At 32.3% G+C, this 15,395-nt stretch overlaps 1 protein-coding gene across 1 annotated transcript in view; it reads right to left on the bottom strand.

The window, feature by feature from the left end:
* The window catches only part of LOC149962186 (ATP-binding cassette sub-family C member 3-like), a 34,505-nt gene extending 19,729 nt beyond the window's left edge, over positions 1-14,776 (bottom strand). The window contains exons 1-2 of the mRNA XM_090164424.1: positions 14,715-14,776; positions 14,161-14,248 (exon numbers count right to left, since the gene is read on the bottom strand). Coding sequence (XP_090020550.1) covers positions 14,161-14,208 — 48 coding nt within the window. The 5' untranslated portion in view covers positions 14,209-14,248; positions 14,715-14,776. The remainder of the gene's footprint in view (positions 1-14,160; positions 14,249-14,714) is intronic.
* Between the last annotated feature and the right edge of the window lie 619 nt (positions 14,777-15,395).

The raw sequence follows: 15,395 nt of genomic DNA, 5'->3' as shown, positions 1-15,395 counted from the left end.
TGATAAATACCAAGAACTAATTCACGCTAGGAAGAACTTGGGAACGTAACATTGAGCTTCGTTGTTATGCTGTTATACCGACGCTCCATCTTGCTTTTAAGTCTACACCGCCATCACTTGTGCGAAATACGAAACATTTTTAATAAATAAAAATTCCCGAGAAAGTAGATGGAACAACGTTTCTATTGAACGCGAATTTAGTTCAAAAATTATACAGCGATAGTTAACTCGGGTTTAACTGATTTAAATATTAACTAAAAAAACCAACGGTGAAAATTCGGGAAGCTACGCTATTGTTATAACTAGGAAACAACATTATTTCTTTTCGAAAATTACTCAGGATCCAAGGCTTAGTGCAACACCAGCAAACAGTAAGGAATCCTTAATCAAATGTATCCTTAAAAAGCCACATATTGCCGATTAAACTATATTTGATGAGACAATTTCCAAAACGAGCGCCCTAAACATGTATTAATCCTCAGCAATCCTATATATGACATTGAAACCAACTATTTATTGGCTGATTTTTCAGTTATAGTTTAAACGAATGCGGTTGCAAATGATCATTTAAAGAAAAGGACAAAAAAATTATATTGAGTTTAAACTTACTATAAGAATAACTAAGAGACAATTCCCCAGAAAAGACTAAAGGAGACTTTAAGAAACAAAATTAGACGCTAGTGTACAGATTTTAGCAAAACATCGCAAAGATAAATTAATAGCCCTTAAAATACTTATTATCCATTTACATTGTATAAAATCGTTTATATTTCCCTTAAATTTAAATTCAAATTGCCCAAGTAACATAGTTTTTATGGGATAAATCGTAATGAAAACCAGATACCCTTAGACCCAAGTTGTAAAATATAAGCCTCTTTAAAAGTGTATACAACGAAACTCTCGCTAATTTCTGGGACCATAAACGCTTCGTCAATTGTCCTCTTGGTATATAAGTAGCCCGAAGGCGAAGAGCACACTGGAAATTCGAGGATCACTTTAAGAACACATGGAGAGCACTTAAGTGTTTCTAGGTGTTCTTAGAGTGTATTAATGTGAACTAGAAATGTTCTTACACTTTATTATGTGCTCTTATTGCAATTCTTCGTGAACTAAACATGAGCTAGTGTTCTTAAGGATTAAAGTTGAACTTTTAAGTTATTTTCGCATTACAAGAACATTTCATTTTATAAGTGCTCTTAATGTGTTACATTATATGTGGTGTAATTATTATATAGGATAATTTCGGCGTAGTCTAAAAATTAGGTTGTTGATAAAAGATAAAATTAATTGAGAGTCCATTCAAGAATTTTAAAATAATATTTTTTTAAATTTGAAATTTTTTATAAATTTTGAACTATGAAAATTAAATTTAAATTAAATAGCTATAGCGACACGACGGTCTAAGTTTTAAAATTTACCTAATTTTAAATAAGAACTACAATTTGAAAATCATAACTTTTGGTTAATTTAAAATTTAGCCCAAAAAAATCTTATTTTGACGCTTGATTGAAAAAAACGAGTGGCTGCCTCAAAAATTAAATTTCCCCAGCCCCGGCCTCAATATTATCCGTTTGTATTGGTAAATTTCCCTGAAATCTTGTTCTTCTAAAAGATAATAAGAAACGTCAGTAATATTTTCTCGACAAGGCACTGTGGCGTTTGGAATTGAAAAGCAAATAATCATGAATTTTTAAAGAAATGTTATATAGATATTAACTTAAAAAAATTACCCAGAAACTGGGAAATTTATCGAGGTTCGTGAATCGGGAAATAAGCAAACCACATTGATATTGTGTTCCCGCGATCCGCGATTACGCCTGAAGAAAGTTTTAAGGATCTTTTATCTACACTAAATTGAAAAATTGGATTTATTTAAGTAAGTAAGTAAATGTTTACATAAAAGAACAGTATAGTATCTTTAATGCAAAGTTAGGATTGACTTTAATTGTAATTTGCATAATGAGGCGAAGAGTCATTGGCGTCGCTATACATAGCGAAGACTATTTCCCATTGTGAATTATGCCATTTATACTGTGGACCTCGTGTTTTAACGTTAATATAAAATAACGAAAAAGTGTATTAGAATCACTTAAAATTAAAATTAGATTCAACTTTGCATAAATGGTTAACGTTGCTTTTATTCTGTTACGTAGCTAATAGTAATTTGTATCAAATTGTTATAGGCATTTTCTGTAATCAACATAAAAGTGAGTTCAATTTTATATTTTTCAAGGTCTACAAGTAAGAATTCAGAAGCCTTAAAACATATGGTTTTTAAGCCAAGATACTATTCAATATCAATTGACGGAGACACATCTGGAAATTTAAATTTAAGAAAACAGACTGTAAAATTTCAAATTGACGGAGAAACAAATCTTATTTTCTTTCATTTGAGTATAATTTTTCTAGCCAATGAATAGTGAGGCCCTTAAAGGCCCATGTTTCTAGACCTAAATACTATTAAGGTGGTAACATAACTAATTGGACCCTCATTTGATATTAATTAATTACCTGGAAATTTAAATTGAAGAAAACAGGTTGTAAAATTTTAATTGACGGAGAAACAAATCTGGTTTTCTTCCATTTGAGTATAATTTTTCTATCCAATTAATAGTGTGGCCCTTAAAGGCCCATGTTTTTAGACCTAAATACTATTGAGGTGGTAACATAACCAATTGGACCCTCATTTGATATTAATTAACTACCTGGAAATTTAAATTGAAGATAATAGACTGTAAAATTTCAATTGACGGAAAAGCAAATCTGGTTTTCTTCCATTTGAGTATAATTTTTCTAGCCAATGAATAGTGAGGCCCTTAAAGGTCCATGTTTCTAGACCTAAATACTATTGAGGTGGTAACATAACTAATTGGACCCTCATTTGATATTAATTAACTACCTGGAAATTTAAATTGGAGATAATAGACTGTAAAATTTCAAATTGACGGAGAAACAAATCTTATTTTCTTTCATTTGAGTATAATTTTTCTAGCCAATGAATAGTGAGGCCCTTAAAGGCCCATGTTTCTAGACCTAAATACTATTAAGGTGGTAACATAACTAATTGGACCCTCATTTGATATTAATTAATTACCTGGAAATTTAAATTGAAGAAAACAGGTTGTAAAATTTTAATTGACGGAGAAACAAATCTGGTTTTATTCCATTTGAGTATAATTTTTCTAGCCAATGAATAGTGAGGCCCTTAAAGGTCCATGTTTCTAGACCTAAATACTATTGAGGTGGTAACATAACTAATTGGACCCTCATTTGATATTAATTAACTACCTGGAAATTTAAATTGAAGATAATAGACTGTAAAATTTCAATTGACGGAAAAATAAATCTGGTTTTCTTCCATTTGAGTATAATTTTTCTAGCCAATGAATAGTGAGGCCCTTAAAGGCCCATGTTTCTAGACCTAAATACTATGGAGGTGGTAACATAACCAATTGGACCCTCATTTGATATTAATTAACTACCTGGAAATTTAAATTGAAGATAATAGACTGTAAAATTTCAATTGATGGAAAAGCAAATCTGGTTTTCTTCCATTTGAGTATAATTTTTCTAGCCAATGAATAGTGAGGCCCTTAAAGGTCCATGTTTCTAGACCTAAATACTATTGAGGTGGTAACATAACTAATTGGACCCTCATTTGATATTAATTAACTACCTGGAAATTTAAATTGAAGATAATAGACTGTAAAATTTCAATTGATGGAAAAATAAATCTGGTTTTCTTCCATTTGAGTATAATTTTTCTAGCCAATGAATAGTGAGGCCCTTAAAGGCCCATGTTTCTAGACCTAAATACTATGGAGGTGGTAACATAACCAATTGGACCCTCATTTGATATTAATTAACTACCTGGAAATTTAAATTGAAGATAATAGACTAAAATTTCAATTGACGGAAAAACAAATCTGGTTTTCTTTCATTTGAGTATAATTTTTCTAGGCAATTAATAGTGTGGCCCTTAAAGGCCCATGTTTTTAGACCTAAATACTATTGAGGTGGTAACATAACCAATTGGACCCTCATTTGATATTAATAAACTACCTGGAAATTTAAATTGAAGAAAATACACTGTAAAATTTCAATTGACGGAAAAACAAATCTGGTTTTCTTTCATTTGAGTATGATAAAATATCTTTAAAGCGTTTATGCTTAAAAATTAATTTAATGAGCTTTTTTCATAGCAATGTGGCAATTTCCAAACCAAAGGAAAAAAAACCAAGTCTATCATCGAGGAAATTAAAGTAACAGGTGATATGAGTATCCATCAAAAATACTTGATAGAAAAAAATATTCAATCTCGACCTCTTTATGATGCAGGTTGGAAATTATTATACTTTCCTATGTTTAATATTTATATTTGCTGGGGTTTTACACTAAAAACTTGCTAAGGTCAAAGCACATTATTTAAATTAACGATGTATTTTATGGATACTCTATTATTAAACTAAATAATATAAAATAAGTGATAAATGTTTTCATGATATATAGGATTCAGATATCATGGATGAAATGAAAACAAGAAAAAATGGTCCCCCTATGTGCCTCGTGACAACAGCAAATTCGAAATTAGAAAAAGCCGTGATTGTGGGAAATAATTTGCAAATTATTTTTAAAACAAATGAACTTTCAATTCCCTCTATAATGATAGGATTAATATCTGTATATTATGCCATGGAGTTGGACTACCCAAAAGAATATTTGCAGCCCATGGCTTTGTGCGGTAAATGGGTAATTGGCCATAATTACTATAAACTTTGCAACCGCGCTGCAAAATTTGATGTGGAAATTAAAAAAGTATGGAAATAAAATAATGAAGTGAATAATAAGTATTTTTTTGGAACACTTTAAACACACTTTTAGAAAATATTATTTAGATCTTTTCAAATGTTCTTAAATCGAGAAATTAAGTTCACTTTACAATTTTAGAACATATTGAGAACGTTTTACTAGCACATTTTGAGAACACTGGAACGTTTTTAGTTCACATACTTGAAACATTTTAAGATCACTTCAAGAGACCAAGATCAGTTTCAGAGCACATTAAGATTATTTTTCAAGTGATCTTAAGATGTTCTTGAAATGCATGTGATCTTAAATCGCTACCGTAAAAGGCGTTCTCGACGCGTTCTATTAGTGTTCTAAAAATGAGCCTTGAATTTGCAGTGCAGGGTCCCAGAATCTATCACACATGGTGCCCAAAAAAAGCAAAAGTTTCGTTTCCTCCGCTGCAAACTGCTCTACAGTTCAACTGAAACGATGTTTTGAGAGTTTTCGCGTGCTTTGAGAAACACCATTAAGAAAAACCCCCCTATTTTACAAAATAAGCTATTGATTCTAAAGTAGCTTCTTCCCAAATTTTCGCCAGATTCAACCGAGGAATTTCAGGGAACGAACGCCGTTTCGTTCCAATCCGGCTCTACCCATAAATGAGCAAATTCTCCAAAATAAAGTTAAAGTTTTTTAGTAAAATAATAATAATAATAATAATAATAATTTTTTTATTGTTTATCATTCCATTTTTTCCTACATGGGAAAGTGACGGGCTAAGTCAATATTGACTTTTAAGCCACAACGCAGACTATAAAAAAAAATACTTTTTTGTAGTGTTACAATTGAAGTATATACAGCGTCATATTTAGACTATTTACAATATTATGTTTAAGGTATTTACATCGTTATATTTAGGTTTTAACAAGTTAACTTTAAGGTTTTTATCGAGTTGATTTAAAGGTTTACAAAGAGTTGATTTTAATGTTTACACAAAGTTGATTTTAAGGTTTACACAAAGTTGATTTTAAGATTTACACAAAGTTGATTTTAAGATTTACACAGAGTTGATTTTAAGGTTTACACAGAGTTGATTTTAAGGTTTACACAGAGTTGATTTTAAGATTTACACAGAGTTGATTTTAAGGTTTACATATAGTTGATTTTAAAAATATGCACAGAGTTGATTTTAAGGTTTCCACAGAATTGAATTTAAGGTTTCCACAGAATTGAATTTAAGGTTTTACAGATTTGATTTTTTTGCGGGGTTACATTTAAAGTTAATTTTTATAAATTTGCATTTTAAGCTTGTTTTTACCAATTAAGTTTCCTTGAAACAAAATCTCTGGCTATTTTTTTAAATTGGTGTTCGTTGGGGAGTTCAGTTAAGCCCAAAGAATTAAAAAGATTTCTTCCGTTGTAAAAAATTTAGTTTAATTTGATAAGGGTTCGGGAAGGTGTGTTTATTAGGAGCCTTTGACTTCTTAAACCATGCGCTAAATTAGAATTATATTGGAATATATTAAAAGTTGTGTTTTTCAATGATTTGTTAATAAACAGCATCATATTATAATAATATATTTCCTTGATCGTCATAAGATTTAATTTTTTAAAGATAGGCGCAGTGTGTGCCTTAATTTGCCTATAACGTTGCACGCATTTACTAAAGTTTTCGAACCCAGTCATTTTTCAGTCGGTGGCTAGGGTCTAGATATAGCTCTCCCCTCCTAAGAAAACCACATAAATTGCCAATTATTTATACTAATGGAAGGCCTATTGTGAACTTTTAGCCTAATCTAATGAGTGGTTCCGAAATTATAGACTTTTGAAAATACCCCACGTTTTTAAGGTTTCGTTTGCGCAAAAGTCGTACCCCTAAGCGTTATGGTGAATAAGGCTAATATCATGCGAATCTCGTCTCTAGGAAAATTCATAGCGTTGATTTCTATAATGCTAACAAAAATATTGTATCTGTAACGGTTGTTTAAAAAATCGAACGTTTGTCAAAATATTTAGTGCATGGGGGGTCAACTTTGAAGCCAAGTATTGAAAAAGGGCATACTCCCGATTCAAATGTTTCCTCTATATATTGATAACCATACGCCTAAGCATTCATCTGATGTGCAATATATTTGTGATATCGGGGCGTTAAGACAAAAAACAAAACCAACATTATTTTCATTAAAAACACGTTTTTAAGAAAAAAACCACCATATTTTTAATCAGCTCTGGTAAATTTTATTTAGATAGAAATATAATCTGTGCATTCGCTATGCAAATTTTAGGAATTTTCAACTTGGTTGACTTACGTTGAGATGAAGACAAATTAAAAACCATTTATATCTAATTTAACGAAGATAGATGGTGACCTTTTTTCTCCCGTATTATATCGGTCATTCTCTTCACTTTGAACAGTAAAAATATTACTTCTTATTTCTTGACCTCTTTTATCTGTATTTCGTCTTCTATAGATTCTGCTAGTTATGTAACTTGGTCACACGGATTCGAGTCTCATCACGTGTTGTTTAGTACATCTATTTTCGAAATTGTTAATAGTATGCAAGTAGAAAAACCATTAGAAATGTGTTCCGTTGGAAAATTTATTGAAGAAGAATGCCACAAACTAAACCATTGTAAAACCGAAGGAAGAGAATGACCGATTTAATACGGGATAAAAAAGGTCACCATCTATCTTCGTTAAATTAAATATAAATGGTTTTTAATTTGTCTTCATCTCAACGGAAGTCAACCAAGTTGAAAATTCCTAAAATTTGCATAGCGAATGCACAGATTATATTTCAATCTAAATAAAATTTACCAGAGCTGATTAAAAATATGGTGGTTTTTTTCTTAAAAATGTGTTTTTCACGAAAATAATATTTGTTTTGTTTCGGGGTCTAACGCCCCGATTTTAAACAACCGTTACAGATACAATATTTTTGTTAGCATTATAGAAATCAACGCTATGAATTTTCCTAGAGACAAGATTCGCATGATATTAGCCTTATTCACCATAACGCTTAGGGGTACGACTTTTGCGCAAACGAAACCTTAAAAACGTGGGGTATTTTCAAAAGTCTATAATTTCGGAACCACTCGTTATATTAGGCTAAACTTTCACAATTGGCCCTCCATTAGCCACAATTTACAGTGTGTAAAATTTCATTAAAATCGGACGACCCATTGTTCCCTCTGTGTTCGAACCTCCGTGGAATGACCCGGGCCTGGATCTTCGTTCCAAAATTAGAAAACAAATTCCATTTCGGAGGGTTGTTTGCAATTTTGAACAATGTTTGCACACTTTGTTTTGAGAACGTAGAGGAATATCATAGAAATGCAAAAAGGTCTTTTAAATGTTTAAGTTTCCTCTTCGACAACTATTACTTGTCAATTTTAAAAACGGTGATCCCTCATGCCATCTAGTGTGTTTCTTTTGTGATCCTTTCATTTAAATTTTGAATTGAGCCAGGAGTTTTTGATTTTGTATCTGCACTTTGATTGAAATTTGATCTCACATTTGGGTCATTCCAGGACAGATTTTCCCACTTGTTCACCCGACCATCGCCAAATTTCGTGAAAACTTGTATTTAGGGTTAAAAGTCGAAAATGACATTGAACCCTACCATTAACCATTTTTTATCTCAACTTCTACTTAACCGAAAAAATCGAAAGAGGGCTCATTTTAAAGGAAATGAAAAGCGCAATGTAAATAACCACTTAGGTTCCTGCTTTATATAAAACAAAATACAATAAATCAAATTTTAAATAGTTGACCTTTGACCCTGAAAATAGCTCATTTTTAATTTTCAAAATTTAAAAAAACTGCGAGGGTATTATTTTTTGTTTTTGAGAACAAAAATATTTTGAATACCCCTCCTTAAAAAAATATATAGAAATTTAACATTAGAATACCACACACGACCTTATGGTTTTTGGTCGAACATTTCTCGGCTTCCCATTGGTCAAATTAGATCAGTTCAAAATTGCTTAGACTTAAAATTAAACGTAGAACACATTTCTAATTGGAACCATTTTTCTAATCCTAATGGTTCTCGTGATAAAATTTGAATGACCTTGAAGACCTGGTTCAAGGTCATTGAAATTTTCATTGACATTTGTCCCCCTGCACCCTCTATGTAACCTGCAAATTTAAAATTCTTACTTAAAATATATGTTGAGTAATTGGCTCTGTATCGTTTTTTAGTTAACACCCTGTATATATTTTTTAAATTTCTATATATTTTTTTAAGGAGGGGTATACAAAATAATTTTTTTTCTCGAAAACAAAAAATTATTACAATCGCAGTTTTTCGACTGCAACTAAAGCGCGTATAGGGAATGCGGGAAAAAATTAAATTTTGAAAATTAAAAATGAGCTATTTTCAGGGTCAAAGGTCAACTATTTAAAACTTGATTTATTGTATTTTATCTTATATATAGCATGAACCTAAGTGCTTATTTACATTGCGCTCTTCAATTCCTTCAAAATGAGCCCTCTTTCGAATTTTTGGGTTACGTAGAAGCTGAGATACAAAATGGTTAATGGTAGGGTTCAATGTCATTTTCAAAAATGTGACTACACTGTATCTCAGCAACCACTCAACCAATCTTCCGGACTTCTACGGCCGAAATAACCCTAAACACAAGTTTTCACGAAATTTGGCGATGGTCGGGTGAACAAGTGGGAAAATCTGTCCTGGAATGACCCATTTCCGAAAATGACGCACAAAGTTTAAATGGATCTTACAGTTACTAAAAGGACGCACAAAGTTTAAATGGATCTCACATTTCCAAAAAGGACCCACAAAGTTTCAATTTGATCTCACATTTCCAAAAAGCACCCACAAAGTTTCAATTTGATCTCACATTTCCAAAAAGAACCCACAAAGTTCAATTTGATATCACATTTCCGAAAAGGATCCACAAAGTTTCAATTTGATCTCACATTTCCAAAAAGAACCCACAAAGTTCAAATTGATATCACATTTCCGAAAAGGACCCACAAAGTTTCAATTTGATCTCACATTTCCAAAAAGAACCCACAAAGTTCAATTTGATATCACATTTCCGAAAAGGATCCACAAAGTTTCAATTTGATCTCACATTTCCAAAAAGAACCCACAAAGTTCAAATTGATATCACATTTTCGAAAAGAACCCACAAAGTTTCAATTTGATCTCACATTTCCAAAAAGAACCCACAAAGTTCAAATTGATATCACATTTCCGAAAAGGACCCACAAAGTTTCAATTTGATCTCACATTTCCAAAAAGAGCCCACAAAGTTCAAATTGATATCACATTTCCGAAAAGGACCCACAAAGTTTCAATTTGATCTCACATTTCCGAAAAGAACGCACAAAGTGTATTACTTTCATTTCCTTATATGTTCACAGCGACGCGAATTATGTCATTTTAATAAAATTATAAGTTACGCTAAAAGAAACTTCTGACAAAATCTATCAGCGCAAATCCAATTCTTGTTAGAGCAAATATCAAAGACTGTAGTTTCATCAGAAGTAAAGTTTGGGCGCTAGTTTAGGGGCCACGGTGGCTCCCCTGCTATACGCTACTCAAGGAGGCATCCAGGGCATTCACCCGGCCCTTAAGCCACCCCTGCAACAGAATCATCTCTGATATTCTTCACTAAATTTTATAAATTGAAGAATTAATCTGGTGTACAGTTTTTAGCGAGTTTATTAACACCTAAACATGACCACTTCTTATTGAGGTGAAAATTCCACTTACTCCGAAATTTTAATTTCACGAATGAAATAATTACATAAGAAAATATTTGATTTATTTTTGGGGGTTTACGTATACTGAGGGAAAAATACTCAGTAAAAATTACAGAAAATTTCTGGAAACCCCTGATGTCAGAAAACCCAACTTCATTTCACAGAAAAATCTGTCGGTCAGTACTCCAGAACCTTTCTGTCAAATCTACATATTTATCAATTTCCCAAAAAAAAACAGATCAATTTCTGTAAATTCTACAGTTGTCATCTGTTTTTTATGTATTATTTACAGAATTAATTATAAATTTTACAGTTTCATCCTGCATTCAAAACCTGTAATGTTTACAGAAACAACTGTACATTTTACTGTTTTTCACTCACAAGGAGACATCCCGAAGTGTAACCCACCGATTTTGTTCAAACTCGGGGGATTGGTAGCCCTTCATGTATCATGAAAAATCCTAAAGGGAATTTATTCAATGGGCAACCGTTTTGCCATGGCAACCAAAAATGTATTTGACAACACAAATTATTAAATTTTCTCATTGCAAATAACATGGGATTTTGACCTCAAATTGATCAAATGTTGATCAGTTTTGATGTTTTTTGTCAATTTTATCTATTTTTTCTATTTTTGGCATTTTTGAATTTTTTAAATTCTTTAAAATGTTTCACAGGGGGGCCCTAGGAATCGGTCTGAATCCCATGTTATGTTCAATGAGAATATTTAAATTTTTTGTTGTCAAAAATATTTTTCGTTGCCATGGCAAAACGGTTGCCCATTGAATAAATTTCCTTTAGGATTTTTCATGATACATAAAGGTCTACCAATCCCCCGAGTTTGAACAAAATCGGTGGGTTACACTTCGGGATGTCTCCTTGTCAGAAACAAAAACTATCGAATTTACAGAAATTTTCTGACAGCACATGATGTATGTTAATTTCAGTAAGATTTACAAATAATACTGCTCGTAGAGTTTTAGATATTCACTGTAAAATTAACCTGTATGTCGCTATCCGCGATCAATAGATAGGTTTCGCCTTAAGGGGCTCAACAGTTCGGCTTAGGAACTTTGGCTATCTCCGAAAACTGCCGATATCAGTAGAACTAATATAGAACTATTTTGCCCTATATATGAGCGAACCATTGCAATTTATAGTGACATTTTTCACAATTATTGCGTAGAGTTTCCATATTCATCGAAAAATCTTTATGCTCGGGCATCGGTTGAAATTCGATTTTCGGATAAATGTCCCAAAGTCCAAATTTTCATTGGAACTCAAATTTAGGGCAACATTGTTGTATTTTAGTTCTATTAATACCTGCAGTTTCCGAGAATAGCCGAGTTCCTACACGGTACCGGTTACTGTAGAAAACTCTTCCTGAAATTTTCAATTTTGTTTATTTTTCGAAACGTTGGATTTCGACCAATGTCGGAGCGTAAAATATGTTTGTTGAATATCGATACGCCATGCAATCAAATTGACGATCACTATAAATTGCAACGGACCACTCACATAAAAGGCAACATGATTATATATTTGTTCTACATATATTGATGAAAATGTTTCTAATGACACCAAAATTATATTGTATAAAGGACCGTTGAAATGGAAATTAATTTTCCAAATAATTGCGCAACGGGGATTTTACATAAGTTATCGTTATATAGATTAACCAACACAAATAATTTATTGGTAGAAATATGTCAAGCAACTTTCGTAAATATTTTCATTTGTTAAATTATTGTTTAAAGGTATTAATGTCTGTATATGTCACATTAGAATGTAACTGAAAAGAACTTAGAAATTTCATCGGTCCTTTATGCAATATAATTTTGGTGTGGTTAGAAAGATTATATACACATTAAAACCTATACTTGTAATCTGTGTTATAGGGTTTTATGCTCGTCTAAAATAACATGAAAGCATTCATTCCTTTATTAAAATATTTAATAATTAACCAAAATCCTCGTTTTAAATATCATTATTCTATAACGTACTCCAAGCTACGCCCACCTTTCGCGAAATCCGAATTTCCTTAGATCATAAGAAGTTGCGCGTTCGAAAAAGGTCCCTTGAAATCATAATTCTAAAAATAATTTTAATACATAAATTCTTATTTTATCGTTAGCACCTTTATTTATTATATTAATTTATGCGAATTTATCTCCTTTATAAAAGAATCTTGAATATTTAATTGGTTCGCATTAAACCATGTTTTAGAATAGCACGTGGAGTACTTTGTAAATTTTAAAATAATTATTTGTCTGGAAACACATAATTATTTCAAAATAAACTCGTATATAAAGGTTTCAAAACGCTTGGCGCCCATAAAAATTGTTACATATTGGTACCATTTTGTACCGCATGTTATAATACCTAAGGACACGGCTGGCTCTCGCAGCCGATAAACGAGTAGAGGCGTCCCCGCCGAGTACAGAATCAAGCGCACCGCTGCGCATGGCCATCTGGCAATACTCAATAGTTTATTTTCTCGAAGGACCTGGACCGTGGGTTACCGTTCAGGTGAGAGAATTAGGCCTTGGTTCATATCCAAAGCTTATTGGATCGCAAATGAAGTAGTTATATGTTACGAACAGGATATAAATGCCTTAACATAAAGGTAGCATTGCTCATAAATTAGTAATAACTGTGGTAATTCATTAATAATAAGCTAATGAGTGATACTCGTTCTAAATTTTAACGTAACTCGCAGCTCGCTGCCATTTTATTTTAGCCTAGCGCCTTTCTTCGGGGAAATCTTTGCCGTAGGTACTATTTTTCTGACGTAATCATGATTCCGTCTTAAAATTGATTCTATTGGCTGAAGCTCTTGGCCGGTTACTTTCCATCCAGCTACCAAGTATATAAAAAATTAGTTGGAGATATACGTTTATAAAGGGGTTTAAACAGTGCTTTAGACTGTAATTACGGAAATTTTATATTTTCTGCTATAGGGTGCTACTCACTTCAAAATTTGCGGAATAATTTATTACTTTAACGAAAATATTTGCCGTATTCAAAGGATCTCTGAAGTATTCGTATTATTATATGGTTCCACTCATACCATTAATACCAACTTCGTCTGATCAGTAAATTATTGCGTTAGCTGAAACCAGCCTCGTCTTAGATATCATTTCAATAGACCACACGTGTGTAAAATTAGAGATCCGCGAGATTTTAAGGTGGAGATATCATTTTCTAGGTCGAGATACGTAGATATTTTTTTCAAGGTCAAGATGGCCATTTTTGAGATTGATATTTCTCAAGATCTCCCAATTGGGCAACCCTATAACGAAACGTGTTACTCTCTAAACCTATTCCAGAATATACCTGAGTGTTTCAAAAATATTTTATCTCTTTTACTTCTTCGTTTTTTTATGTCGACGGTAGTTGTTGCCTGTTCGCTTAAGCTTATTCAGCTCTTTGGAAATTAATCGTTAAATAATTTCTTCTATATTGGAACTAATTAAGGAGGCTAGGATCTGAGACATTTCATATTTAAAATAAAACCCAATGAGTACCACCTGAACTCTTAAAAATTAAAATCGGTTAAAGGGATGAATTAACATACTATACTAAAATGAGTGATATACGAATTAAATGATATTAGGAAAGCTTAAGGTACTTACCCAGAATACAGTTTCGCACAGACCATAGAAACCATTATCTTCCTCCATTGCAAGAAACTAGGTTCAAATCCTTCCCGACATTCGTAAACTATATATTAACGAGACAGTTACTGCAATGTAAAGATAAATATTAGAGAGAGAGCTAGAAATGACCTCTTTTTGAATTATCTTTGTTGATAATTGTAAGATGATAGTGAGATTTTTACGTTTACACATTTACTACCCCAATGTAAATGATTCTCCTTATCTTTGCAATTAAATTGAGACTCAAGCATTTTTAATGTTATAAATAACCCTGAAGATCTATGCGATTATATCTCTAATATTTTATTAAAGAAACAGAGGACGTTAAAATGGCGAATATTTACGTTTCGGTAGACAGATAGGATTCTGATAGTGTCTTTGATTTCTTGTGAAATACCGCTTATGCTCCGGACCATTTAATCACGAAGGTCACCTTTGCATGTAGGAACAGATAAATTACAGGGAGACAGACGATATAATTTATGTTTACTATATTAATTCCAAGAAACCAACGAAACATTAAAACTTACGGTAAAACGAAGAAGAGATGTTTTTCACTTCTAAAGCTTCACTGTACGCTGTACGCGTGGAACAGACGGCTGGAGTGTCGTTTATCTTTTTCAAAGCCATGTGGGGCTTCATGCTCGGTAACACTTGTGACAATAACAAAAAGACGTCACCAATGGCAGAAGTATGTAGTAGTAATACTTCAGCCTATGACGCTTTTAGTATAAGGAAAACATAATGTAAATGTAACAAATGTGTATTTGTTTTTACAATGCGGCACTTTTATCGCTCATTGCTGGCAATATTAAGTGGATAGTAAAATTTCAAAATATAATTTTATTTCGTCAGTTAGTAGCCGTAGCGTGACTAACTAGAACGTAGCGAAGTGTCTAAAAGTATACCAAATTCCGGTTTTAAAACTTCCTTGTTTCGGTTTACCATGGAACGTAGGGTAAACAGAGAGGGCAACGACCCTCCCAAATAGTTGACTGGCAAGATGGTTATTATAAAACCACAAATTAACGGGATAAAGGTATTAAAGGCTTCCCCATTAGTACAAGCTATCCGTTTTTGGGTCGGATTTAGTCGGTTAAGAGTCAGAGTCCTATTTTTGGTATCATACCAACTCACTGCCGACTCTCGCGATTTCTTCCTTTTCTGTAGCAGTAAATTTATTTAACATATTTTTGCTTGAATAAAAGTTG

The sequence above is a fragment of the Leiobunum rupestre genome, chromosome 1 (genome assembly GCF_980474605.1).
Source record: "Leiobunum rupestre chromosome 1, qqLeiRupe1.1.hap1, whole genome shotgun sequence".
In the NCBI taxonomy this organism is placed as follows: domain Eukaryota; kingdom Metazoa; phylum Arthropoda; class Arachnida; order Opiliones; family Sclerosomatidae; genus Leiobunum; species Leiobunum rupestre.
Note: the sequence above shows the minus strand (reverse complement) of the source record. Positions and strands in the feature narration are given on the sequence as shown.